This window comes from Asterias rubens, chromosome 1, assembly GCF_902459465.1.
Source record: "Asterias rubens chromosome 1, eAstRub1.3, whole genome shotgun sequence".
Classification (NCBI taxonomy): domain Eukaryota; kingdom Metazoa; phylum Echinodermata; class Asteroidea; order Forcipulatida; family Asteriidae; genus Asterias; species Asterias rubens.
In genome coordinates, this window is record NC_047062.1 from 10082372 (window position 1) to 10095837 (window position 13466).

The 13466-nt window shown below is 39.6% G+C and overlaps 1 protein-coding gene across 1 annotated transcript in view; it reads left to right on the forward strand.

The window, feature by feature from the left end:
• The first annotated feature begins 1146 nt into the window (after window positions 1-1146).
• The window catches only part of LOC117297370, a 31500-nt gene continuing 19180 nt past the window's right edge, over window positions 1147-13466 (forward strand). Inside the window, exons 1-8 of the mRNA XM_033780361.1 lie at window positions 1147-1665; window positions 2710-2888; window positions 3369-3439; window positions 6952-7115; window positions 8846-8961; window positions 10477-10586; window positions 11630-11732; window positions 12813-12899. Coding sequence (XP_033636252.1) covers window positions 1362-1665; window positions 2710-2888; window positions 3369-3439; window positions 6952-7115; window positions 8846-8961; window positions 10477-10586; window positions 11630-11732; window positions 12813-12899 — 1134 coding nt within the window. The 5' untranslated portion in view covers window positions 1147-1361. The remainder of the gene's footprint in view (window positions 1666-2709; window positions 2889-3368; window positions 3440-6951; window positions 7116-8845; window positions 8962-10476; window positions 10587-11629; window positions 11733-12812; window positions 12900-13466) is intronic.

Below are 13466 nucleotides of genomic sequence, written 5' to 3' on the forward strand. Positions count from 1 at the left end.
TAGTCTCATGTACACATTTTTTTCCATGGGGGGGGGGGATCTCCTGCCACAGCGGTGTGGCAGATTCTATCTGCCCGTCCCTCCGAGATTACTATATTCCATAAATGGGTGCACCAAGCATAGAGACTGAATCAATGCGCCTAGCCTCATTCATAATCTATGCCCTCAAAACATTCTGTAAATTACAGATTTGAGGGCCCAAACTTTCAGGGATTGTAAATGGCCCATTATTGTATCCTGGGGTTACTGGCTCACAATTTGGGGTAGGTTGTGTGGGGGAGGCCCGACAAAATGGTTTGTTCCCAAGCGTATCACCCCTTTCCCAAAATGGCTGTTTCTGTGCTTCGAAATTATTACCTCTGTGATGGTTTGTTTTCTTTGAGATAGCCGTAGCTCGGGGGACATGATGTTGCCTGGCTGGACGCAATTGTTTTTTCTGTAGGCCTACGTCCAAAATGCCACTGTTGTTCTAGTGCTTCTTAATGCGGGATTTTGTTTTATAAATCGATTAAAAGAAGGTTTTAAAAAAAGTCTGGAAGTTTGTTTGAGGACGGCAACTGTATATTTCTACTAAAGAAAACAAAATGGACTGGACGCCATTATCAGCAATCAGCATGTAACTCTGTTCATGCAATTGCTTGCTGAGATGCCCGCATGGCGTGTTTCAATTCCAAAAATTAATGGATAGAGCTCAACCTAACTCATCAAGCCACTCTCTTGCGCTTTCGGGCCACAAACACGCGTGCTTTCAGATGCACGATTTTTTGGGGGAAGATTTATTTTTAGGCTACCTCTTTTCAAAAAACTACGTTGCTCAAAGCGTGGAGGTACCATGCTCAGAAGGATCCGTTTCTCACCATTGCTCGTAATTCCAATAAAAGGTTTTATGCTAAAATGTATTTCTTAATATTTTCCCCAAAATCACAAGCATATTACTCAGGTGTAAAGCCACGACCTTTGCAATTATACAGGAGTGTCATATCAACTATCAAATCGGTTGCAGCACCCATTTGCTAAAACATACGATTCGAACTGCCTCTAGCCACCTCAGTGGTGGTTGATGACACTGCTCCAGAAAGGCAAAGGTCGTGGGTTCGAATCCCACTCGAGTCATATTATGCCTGTGATTTTGTTTTCACAGAACTCGTTTGCACCTTGCACACGACGTACGACGTGCTGTTTGCGCCCTCTGTTGGCCGCCAGAAGTCAGTCCATGATCTTTCACCCCTGGTTCAGAGTCGTCTGTCGCTGTGTCACGATTGTGAGTGTGCAAATATCACGTTTTACAACAAAACTATTGTTTGTAGGTGGAAAGGTTTGAAACTGTTGTTCATCCGGTCTAGTTATACATTACATCATCCATGGAGTCAACTCTTCAACTAGTTTGTGGCGCAAAGAAACTCGATCGGGACCGAGGAATAGCCGAGCTCCAGCGCCTTGTAAACGATGCTGATCCCCCGGGGCTGGAGCGTCTAGAGACGGCGCTTACAAGCCTTCTGCGCAGTCAGAATTCACAGACGTCGTGGGAGAAACGACAGGGTGTTCTGCTCGGCTCCAAGCAGGTAGTGGCTCACGAATGGAGCAGCGAAACATTCTGCACACAGCTTCGTTTGTATGCCATCCATTCCCTGAACGATGAGGAGGCCAGGGTTCGACTTGCAGCCGGTAAAATTTATTTTATAATTCTTTTATTTTTACTAATTAGGAAAAACAATTTAACCAACCAACGATTATCTCTTTCTGAAGTAAAGTGGGATAACTTTCCGTATGGCGCCACCACTTTTTCACTAATTTGTACAAAAAGGGTTATCTAATTGAGGTAAATAAGATACTATATTATTTCATATCGAATGAAAAAGTGGTGGCGCCATACGGAAACTTTTCCACTTATGAGAACATTTTCCCTAATAGAAATGCTCAGTTTCTTGTCCGTGCAAGTACTGCATTTTATAATGTTACAAAGTCCCTCCTCCAGACAATCGTTGGGAGGAGGGTTACTTTATAGCAACTAGTGTGGTACTACTCTAGACCATGGAGGTAGAATTAGACCCAGTAACTGGGGTGCTGTATTCCTTTTTCGAAACTCTGACATTTTCTGTCATACTAGCATGACAGAAAATGTCAAAATTTTGAAAAAGGTATGCAGCGCCCCAGTTACTGGGTCTAGTATTAGTACTACTCCTAGAGAACTATTCCGAGTCGTTTGTATCCACGAACCTCAAAAATGTATGTAGGTTATCAGTATCATGTCTTACAAACACCAGCGTTTAGTTTTGACCTTTATATTCAATTATCCCTTATACATTTTTTTTTTATACCATTCTTTCTAAAATTAGGGTCTAGTCTTTGAACTCTCAAGATTTACATGGGGGGGGGGGGTCCAGAAAATCCACTCCGCACAGTCAACATTTTTAAAAAGTTAAATAAAATTCATACCGTAATTCAGATCCCACCAACACCGAAATCAGTTCGGCTGAGGTGGTCTCAATTCAAAGTCATTCAATTAAAATATTATTTTTGTGAGAAATTACTTCTTCCTCAAAAACTACGGTCCTTCAGTGGGAACCGTTTCTCACAATGTTTGATACTATAAACAGCTCTCGATTGCTCATTACCAAGTAAATTTTTAAGCTACATTTGAGTAATTACCAATAGTGTCCACTGCCTTTTTTTTTTTAATAATGTACCTTTCCTTTGTCATGATTGCAGGTGAGGTTTTGGGTGCTCTGTGCAAGCGATGTGGTCCAGAGGTATACCAGTCAGTCTATGAGCTGATCCATGATGGAGTCAAGAATAACTTAGAGCGTATTCCCATGTCAGATCGAAGTCAGGGAGAAAGAGAGAGTGCCACCACACTCATGGAAAAACTCGCAGTTCAGCATGAACGGGTAAGACCACAGTCAAGAATTGTGAACAGGCCTGAGAGTTTGCCATTTTTTAAAGCTAAATCAATCACAAGAACTACATCCCTCTGCCCTCACTGGCACCCATTTACCCCAGGGTGGAGAGAAGCAAATACAGTTTAGCAGTTTTTTGCTCAGAGACACAAGTGGCACGTCCGAGATTTGAACCCACACTCTTTACATGTATCTGCTCAGCCACAATACCCTTTTTGGGCCCACTGGGAAGAGCTTGCTGGGTCCTTTTTATTGAATCAACCTAGATGTTAGGTTATTGACAAACTTAAATTCAATTGTCATGTATTTCTTTTGACCCGCAACTTCAAAACAAATTTCAAACCATTTAATTCTTTTTTTCGGAATGACCACTATACAAAAGAATCAAAAACATTCCATCATGTTGTTTATATTTTAAAAATAGTAGAAAGAATTTTAACCAGTGTCTGTTTTGTTTTGCTTTATTTTCAGGGAGGGGGAGTGACAGCAGAACAGATATTTCATGATACTGCAGGCTGGAAAAATCTTGAGACGTGGATGAAGTATGTATTTAATTCATTCAAGATCTGTTTCTTCATTTTACATGTATTCTTCGTAAACTAGCACAGAGGGTAAAAGAGTTGAATCTTTGAAAAGAGTTTGTAACCGTTTGTTATAGAATGCTATGTGATTAGAAAATTCTTTTAAAAGTAGAATATAATGATCCACACAAGCATCACTAGAAATTGCACGGTTTTTCTTATTACATTTTTTTTGTCGACAAACACGGTCGGCCATTTAGTGTAGTCAAATATGGAAAAAAGTAAGTCAAAGTAAAAGGAAAACCACGCAATTTAGAGGCAATTGTGTGTGGATCATTGTATTCTCATTTTTAAAATCTTTCTAACCATCTGCATTTGATAACAAACAAATTCAGACGCTTTTCAAAGACCAACTCGACCGATCCAAGGCGACGTGTTCCTTTAACAGATTGGAGTATATAGACCTTGCACATGATGTCATTTGAGCATTTTGACCTACCAGGCAATCTCGGTGGTCCACTTGGTAAGACACTGCTCTAGAATTGCAAGGATCTGGGGTTCGAAACCCACCCAAGTACATGTAATATATGCCTGTGATTTTTTTCACAGAGCGTGCTGAGATTGTACTGAGTCTGCAGTGCTAACACACAGTGTAAGGGTAAAACCAAAACTATGCTATCCCTGATGCAAATTTAACATGTGCTACATGTTGAGTAAGGCGCCCTCGGCTAGTGGTGAAAAGAAGATTGCTTATTGTTATTATTACTATTATTATTATTATTATTATTATTATTTCATTTTATCACAGCATGCAAAAGAAAGATCACATTTTCCTTTGTGCCGGTAACTCCTCGAGTCGGGCTACGTCCCGTAGCCTTAGATCTCAAGGGCCTTTCTCAGGATCCTCGCTGTTCCCAAAAGCGCTGCCTTCTGTAACAGATCTACCCTCACATTTGTCCCTATTTCATCTAGATGTTTCCCCAGTGCTTTGGGAATGGTGCCAAGTGCTCCAACCACCATGGGGACTACTTTTACCATTACCTGCCAAATCTTACGAAGTTCCCTGGCCAGGTCCTGGTACTTCTCGATCTTTTCCATCTCCTTCGAAGCTACCCTTATATCACCTGGCACAGCTATGTCAATGAGATGACACATCTTCTTCGTCTTATCTAATTCTTGTCTTATTATTATTATTATTATTATTATTATTAGGTGTTCGTGCATTTTAGCACGAACACCTATTGTTTTTGTTCCGTTTTGTTTTCTTCTCCATCTTTCTTCTTCTTCAACGTCAACTCTTCTCTACAGCATAACTCAAGATTCAAGCCAAACTGAACCTTGAAACTCATCAGACAATTGAACCTCAATACGAAGACGGCACAGTTTTCATTACGTCATGATGACGTCATTAGGTGTCAAATTACAAGGTTTTTAAAGTTGAAAAGGGACCATTTTCGTTTTGCTGTATCTCAACGAATATGAAAGCTATGATGTTCAAAGTTTTCGCATCTGATAGACCAAGACTGGGGCAACATTTGAAAAGTTAACGCCAAAATCGTACGACCTTAGCATCCGGGTCGTTACCCTGGGTCGAAGTTCACCTTCGGGTTTTTTTCGTCAAAAAACAACTTTCGAGCTTTTCTACGGAATAACTCAAGATTGAGATTGAATGGAATGTTGAAACTCAACAGATAGTTGAACCTCAGTATCAAGACAACACATACTTAATTACGTCATTATGACGTCATCGGGAATTGAATTACGTTAGATCAAAGTTTAATATTTGTAAAAATCATAACTCAAAAACTATGATTCGGATTTTGACAATCTACACATCGGATAGATCATTAAAAGTTGGACAAATGCTTCACAGAACACGTACAATATTTTTAATACTTCTAGTGCAAACGAAAGTTGAAAATTTCATAAAATCTTATCGTATTCATGTTTTTCAAACTACTGATCATTTCAACGTAATTTTTGTTTCAGATTGTAAAACAGCAATCCCGCTCAATCTTTTGCACAGAAATAACAAAATTTGGACCTTTACATCAGTCGAAAAGGGACGTCAAAGCACCTGTTGACCCACGCGTTTACCCCATTTTGATCAACAACGCACGCTATGTACGCTATGCAGTGCAAGCGCCGATTTTTTGGGGGGGAATTCCCAAAAGTGCTCTCTTTAGTCCAGCGAAAGAGGGCGCTGTAACGTTTTTAGTAACATCGAGCGCTGAGTGAATCGCGGTGAATCGCAATAGTTGAGTAATAATGAACAACGTCTCGCACCAAAACTACAAGTAGGAATACATTTGCATTGATGTTATAAGATACATAATACACCTTCAGATAGTCCATCACATAATTATAAAATGTTTACAAGTCATACATCAGCTGAAAGGTTTTAATGAACTAGTCAGGATCTACACAAATGAAATCAGTTTAAACTTGGCTTCTTGTTCAAACCAGAGGTTGAAAATAATTGGTCAAAGAAAAATAATTTCACAACCACACATTTGATTTTTTATATATTTATACGTCATTGGGTAGGTATGTAACAACTTAAGAAACGATACACAACATTGACTATTAAACCTTGACCTGCAGTTAAACAGGAAGATGCAGTTAATTATTTGAAAAAATATTACTCTAGAACCAGAAATTAGTTGTTTATTATCTGAACATCGTCAGATAAGGCTTTGAAAAACATTACTAACGCTATAATTTGTGACCTGAACAAACTGCTTCCGGTTCAAACCGGATGTTTAAATTTTATATTTGAAAAAAATCATAACATCTGAACCATACATTGGATTTTTTCAATCTATGCATCATCTGAAAGGTCTTAATAGACTTATCACGTGCTATACAATATGCGACCCTGTTTGACCTTGACTTCCAGTTAAAGTTGGAAATTGATATATAATGTTTGAAAAATAAAAAAATCCTAAACCACATGATTTGATTTTTATCATCTATACGTCAAAAGAAAGAACTCAAAAGACATCACCAACGCTACCAAGTGTGACCTCATTTGACAGTACCTTCCGGTTCAAAACGGAAGTTGAAACTTTATATTCTTGTAGAAGAAAACCAACAAACTCACAAACCCAAAACCCTGAAAATTGTTTGATCCTATGGGTGCCATAACCCTAGAATTCTGTGGTAGGCAGAGCCATGAAAATTGGGCCCTGCTTTAGACTAAAGGGCCGGTCTTTGTTTCAAATCCCACCTGAGGTACAATGTAGCTGCGGATTAAAAAGAAGAAAAAAACATTGTTCTTTACCTGTAAGGCAATTATACCGTAATTTGTTCACAAATACACAGATTTTACATGTACAAGCAATGAACGAAGATGCAAACAAGAAGGATTTGAAACTTTGCATGGTGGGAGTATAATCAGGTGAAGTTTACAGAAGCATGTGTATGTGTAATTCTCTTTTGAGTAGTGTTGGTTCTAAGAAGAACCGGTAATTGTCAACTCAATGTTTGGATCGGTCTGCTCTGATTGTCTTCTCTCTTTCTACCTTCTTAAGGTGCTTAGAGGCAGTCATCAACGGATGTGGTCCTCGGTTCCTTCCTTACATTACACAGGATCTCCTGGATCTTATCTTCCAGACTCTCAACCACACCAACCGCTTTGTCAGGGAGACTGGTTACTATGTGACGTCATCCCTGGTTAGCTGCTCCAGTTCAAGAGGTATGTTGTTTGCATTGTATGAATTGAACTTAGGGTGTGTTGTGGTCATAATATAATATCAAAGTCTTATATTATAGCGCACATATCTACCAAACAAGGTACTCAAGGCGCTGAGTATATACAAACTTTCAGAAAGATACGTGTAGGTTATTGCAGTGAAGGATTCTGAGACCCAATTATGTAGCACTTTACAAGGTGCTACGGCGCATGAAGCAGCCACAACCAGGAACCCCGGGGCGAACTCCTCCTCTTTTCGATAAGTGCACTGGGTTCTTTTACATGCGTTACACAACACATGGGACCAACGGCTTTACGTCCCATCCGAAGGACGAAGCAATGGTAAAGTGTCTTATTTAAGGACACAAGTGTCACGGCTGGGGATTCGATTCCACACTCTGCTGATCAGAAACACCAGAGTTTGAAAACGTGCTCTTAACCGCTCGGCCACGAAACTTCCATGGTCAATGCGTCTTTGTAACTGTGTACAAGATGTCTAGTGTTTAAGTCTTCTATTGTAGAAGCCGTTTAGTGAACATGCCGTATAGGATGTAAAAGCCGTCTAGTATACATGTCGTCTAGTATACGTATTTTGTACAAACTGTTCAGTGAACAAGCAATCTAGTGTACAAGCAATCTAGTGTACAAGCAATCTAGTGTACAAGCCGTCTAGTGTACAAGCCGTCTAGTGTACAAGCCGTCTAGTGTATAAGCCGTCTAGTGTACAAGCCGTCTAGTGTACAAGCCGTCTAGTGTACAAGCAATCTAGTGTACAAGCAATCTAGTGTACAAGCAATCTAGTGTACAAGCCGTCTAGTGTACAAGCCGTCTAGTGTACAAGCCGTCTAGTGTACAAGCCGTCTAGTGTACAAGCCGTCTAGTGTACAAGCAATCTAGTGTACAAGCCGTCTAGTGTACGAGCCGTCTAGTGTACAAGACAGCTAGTGTACAAGCCGTCTAGTGTACAAGCCGTCTAGTGTACAAGCCGTCTAGTGTACAAGCCGTCTAGTGTTCAAGCCGTCTAGTGTACAAGCCGTGTAGTGTACAAGCTGTCTAGTGTACAAGCCGTCTAGTGTACAAGCCGTATAGTGTACAAGCCGTCTAGTGTACAAGCCGTCTAGTGTACAAGCCGTCTAGTGTACAAGCCGTCTAGTGTACAAGCCATCTTTTTTAAGGCAATCTAGTGCACAAGCAATCTAGGGTACAAGCCGTCTATGTAAGCCATCTTGTGTACAAGTCATACAGTGTACAAACTGTTTAGTGTACAAGCTGTCTATCGTACATGCCATCTACATGTAACATACAAGCCGTCAAGTGTTCAAGCTATCCAGCACAAACATCATAGTGTACAAAATGCCTAGTGTACAAGCCGTTTGAAAAAAAGCATTGTCAAAAAGTCATTGTCAGTGTAGCTTAGCGCATGTGCCATGTACTAATAATAACCGTATTTTTAACGCGCCTTTTTCCAAAGGATACAAAGCGCCAGGTACTTACTGCAAGGTGATTGGGACAAAGTTTGAATTATGAGACCTAATACTTAGCACCATAATATAATGGTTTACAAGGTGCTGGAGCGCAATATGCTGTAGTGTACAAACTGTTCATTTCATAACCACAAGTTTGGTTGTCTTGTTCATTTAGTGTACAAAATAAACAGTTATCCGGTCATGTTTTATACTTGACTAAGCATATCATGTGTAACTAAAGTAAGTTATGACCTGTTTGAATTTCAGATGAGAGTGATGTGATGGAGGTATGCTGTGAGCTGACGGGTGACAATCCGGTCTTACAGTACGGAGAGCAACTTTCTGAACACCTGGCTGACGGTTTAGCAGACAATTGGAGTCAGGTAAATTGAGCAAATTTATATTATAATTATTTGATTATAAAGAGGATACACAACATTGGTACATGTACATGAGTAAGATTCAAAATATAATCTTTACAGATTTACACTTCTTGCATAATATAATAAATAGTAATAATATCGGAGTCTTATATAATAGCGCACGTATCTACCAAACAAGGTACTCATGGCGCTGAGTATACAAACTTTCAGAAAGGTTGCAGTGATGAATTCTGAGACCCAATTATTTAGCACCTACAGCAGCTTTAGCCAGGAACAACGGGGTAAACCCCTTCTCTTTTTGATAAGTGCACTTGGTTCTTTTACATACGTTACACAAAACATGGGACAAATGGCTTTAGGTCCCATCCGAAGGACGAACAATGGTTAAGTGACTTGCTTAAGGACACAAGTATTATGGCTGGGGATATACTGTAGATGGTCATGATTCTCCTTTCAATGATTTTGAAATGCTTGAAATGCTTGATTTTGTTTGAAATGCTGCAGCTGTTGACAAGTGAGTAGAAAATTTGTTTTGATCTTGCGTGTCAAAAATCTGACATTTGGATCAGTCATAATAATAGTTTTGGTTACTTTCTCCAGACTCTGACGACTGATTGGGCTTTAACTTTAACAGTATTGTTATTTCATGTGTATGTATATGTTCGGGATACTGGTGTTGACTATTGTCCACGTGCTTTAGTGTCTTTCTGGGCATTAATCCAAAGAAGCTTCAAGCTTAAAAGGCCTGAAGGTACATGTGAAGGGAAGGTGTTGAAGAAGCATCAATATAATTGGTAATTGTCAAAGACCAGTCTTCTCGCTTGTGTATCTCAACATATGCATAAAATAACAAACCTGTGAAAGTTTGAGCTCAATTGGTCGTCGAAGTTGCGAGATAATAATGAAAAAACACTCTTGTCACACGAAGTTGTGTGCTTTCAGATGCTTGATTTCAAGACCTCAAAATAAAATTCTCAGGTCTCGAAATCAAATTCGTGGAAGGTTACTTCAGAGGGGTCGTTTCTCACACTGTTTAATACTATCATATCAGCAGCTCCCCATTGCTCTAACCAAGTAAGGTTTTATTCTTATAATAATTTTGAGTAACTACCAATAGTTTCCAGTGCCTTCAATACTAAAGCTGTGAAATTTAAGCATATCTAGCAGGCCTGTGATTGGTCAGGATGTTCCCTGATTCTAGGATTTTTTTTCAAAGATCCTCCTTTGTGTTGAACAACCAAAGCAAACAATCAAGGGAAGAAAGATGCAGCCCAAGTCTTCAGGCTCTTCTCCTGAGGATGAGCAAAGTATACTGTTTAGACCACCGTTTGAAATGTCTAGACCACACCAGCTCTTTTGAAAGCCAACACTGCCTCAAAAAAGATTTTACACATGGTTGTACCCAAAGGTTTACTATTTATAGTTACTTCTTATTTTCTGCACTATGCAATGCTTTAAACATCAAATCCTAATCCAGTTCATCTACATGTATATCTTGTCTCTGTATTTAAGCAGGTAAGGATGGCAGGTTCTGTAGCGACAAGGAATTTTCTGGTCAGCCTGCCTAATGATGAGACTAGAGAGAGATTCTACCCACTCCTTCTACCCAGGCTTTGTCTTAACAGGTAAGTAACCTCAGCTCTGCTAGACCTTAACTCTTTCATTGCCAAGGTCGTACGTATATTATAAGTTATCACACAAGCGCGAGTAAAATAGGGAAAAATATAGTGCTTCTGCGTCCCATATCCAACGAGGCCGAAGGCCAAGTTGGATATGGGACGCAGACGTGTGACATAGAACACACAAGACGCAGGTAGTGATATTAGCCGTGCAATAGAGGTTTTTATCACCACTCCATTCTGCGAATCTGATTGGAGGATTAGCGCGTACTTGAAGATAAGATATTGACCCAATTCACCTGACGTCATATAGAATAATCTTGGATGGGCCATACTGGTGGGCAATGTCACTGTGCGTTACTCAGTGAAGTGCGCATTTTAAGACGACGCGGCGTCTACACGTAAACATAACTGCCAAATAAAATGGTGAGCGTACGAAAGTCGCTGCGTGTGACGTGCATGCAAGGGGTCAATACTTTATCATGTATTAATAAATACCTTGGGCGGTTTCAAGTCTCTGATTAGTCAAAACCCGGTCACGTGGGGGAGTGTTAACGGTCGGTATAAAGACCGGCTTTGGAAAATAGCGAATAAATGGCCCCTAAATCAGCATACATTGTGTAAACCTTGCGCGTTGCACTGTATCGCATGCTTATTTATATCCATGTTAGTTTCATTGCAGCTTCGCTTACTTGCGCGTACGCGCGCTAAAAATGTATAAATCATTTGCCTCCTTTGACCCCAGTGAAGGCGCTGAACAGACCATTATTTAAAAGAGTCACTGGTCTCGAAGATCAGTAGTGTAATTAACGCACAAACCAACCCGGTCATTACCACGCAGTGAAGACCGGGTTCTCGCACTGTTATTCCCTATTTCTGAAAGCGCCATTATCAGACATGTCTGATCTATTTTATGTACTCAAAAAGGGTCTGAATCATACAGTGTAATTTATATGTTATTACGACAGGGAATTATTAGTCAGGAAATACTGTTGCCTTTTTTGGATGTACCAATATCAATAATTCATCGTTTTACTTGATATTTTTAGGTACTATGTTGCAGAAGGCGTCAGAACTTATTCACAGAGTACCTGGCAGCAAGTGGTTGGAGCTAACGGTAAACATTTGGTGGAGGCAAACATCCAGAGCGTAGTAAGTTTTCTTTTTCTTGTGCTAAAGTTCAATTAGGTTTTCATTTAGGTAACAATTTGTTACAGGCTGCAAGCAGAAGACCTGTTTTTAAAATAAAATCAACCAAATCGACCATGGTGTAAAATCGTCCTATTTTTTCGTGTTTATTCTTCGGGACTATTTGGTGGAGCCCTTTTTTTTAAAAGGTACAGGCTGGATAGGGATGCTAACTTCATGAATAAGAATCACATTGGGAGAGCTGCAACAGCTTCCATTTTGAGTGTTCATAAAAGCCATTATCAGCTCTAGTACATGTGGCAGACAGCTGAACATCCAGTTCTTAAAATCATAGTGTGTGCAGCTCAAGAACACATACATGTACTCCAAAAACTATAGAAAATGTTGATAATTGGGACACCGCCAACATTAGGATTACTTGTATATACATGTAGCTCAGTTGGTAGAGCTCAGGATTGTTAGTCTGTTGGTCATATGTTCAAGTCTTGTTCTAGTAATTTTTTGTTTGTTCAACCCAAAATTATTAAAATTACGTTTTCACACCGTGTATGTAAGGCATGGCCGAGTGGTTAAGAGCATCAAATTCAAGTTCTGGTGGTTAAGTCACCGGAGTGTGGGTTCAATTCCCAGTAATGACACTTAGGTTCTTAGGCAAGATACTTTACTTTAATTGCTTCTCTCCACCCAGGGGTATAAATGGGTACCCGTGAGGGTAGAGGTTGGTATTGGGAATGATTAGCGCAGCAGCACCGCCTGTACATGTATACTCCCCAAGGGGCTGAGGAAGATTGTTATTGGCCCAATGACCAGGGCACTAGTGTAAAGCGCATTGAGATGGTTATTGTTAAATGCGCTACATGTAAATAAGAATTTGTTATATTATAAACAAATGTGAGATGCTGTTGAAGGATTTATTTTAGAGCTTCAGAGCTCAAAGGCAGTGGTTCTAATGAAACACCTGTTTCTTGAGATCAATTCTAGCTCTTTGTGAAATTGAGCCCAGGTTGTTCTTGATCTCCTGTTTTTAATATACATCCAATTATAAAAACTTCTTTAAAATGTTGACTTCTTTTAATGTCACAGGTTGATTACTACATATCACAGAGTGATGCTGATAACCACGCAGTCAGGGAAGCAGCGTGTGCCTGCATTGCTGAGTTAGGATCCAAGGTAAACTCTCCTTAACCACCCTGTAAACCTCCCTCTGTCCTCCCCATCTCCCATCCATTATCTGCCCCTCTCCCATCCATTACAAATGCATCACACAGTCCTTTCTGCCAATTTTGGTGGTCAAATTTACCATATTTTTTGAGCCCATGAGGGCACTTTCAACAGGCATTTTTCTTACTTCATAGTTACAGTTTCATCTCCATAACATTTTTATATATATGTTTTATTACGTAAATGAACTATTCTTACTAATATACTTTTTCAGCAGGCTTGGCCGCCAGTATAGTGAATAAATGAACCAGAATAATAATTATAATAATCTCAATGTAACTGCCCGTATGGTTTTTTTTTAGCATCAATTTTGAAACACATCAAAATAAGATGAACATGAAAAAGTAGTTTTTTTATTATTTGACTATTACACATCCAACAGCACAATCAGCACCAATAAATATGAAATGAGAAGACATGTTAAGTATTGGATGCTATTCTGATCCCCAACCTCTTGACTTGTTTTTGCATCATGTGAAATCATTTTGTAACCCACTCAAGTTGTTTAATAATAAT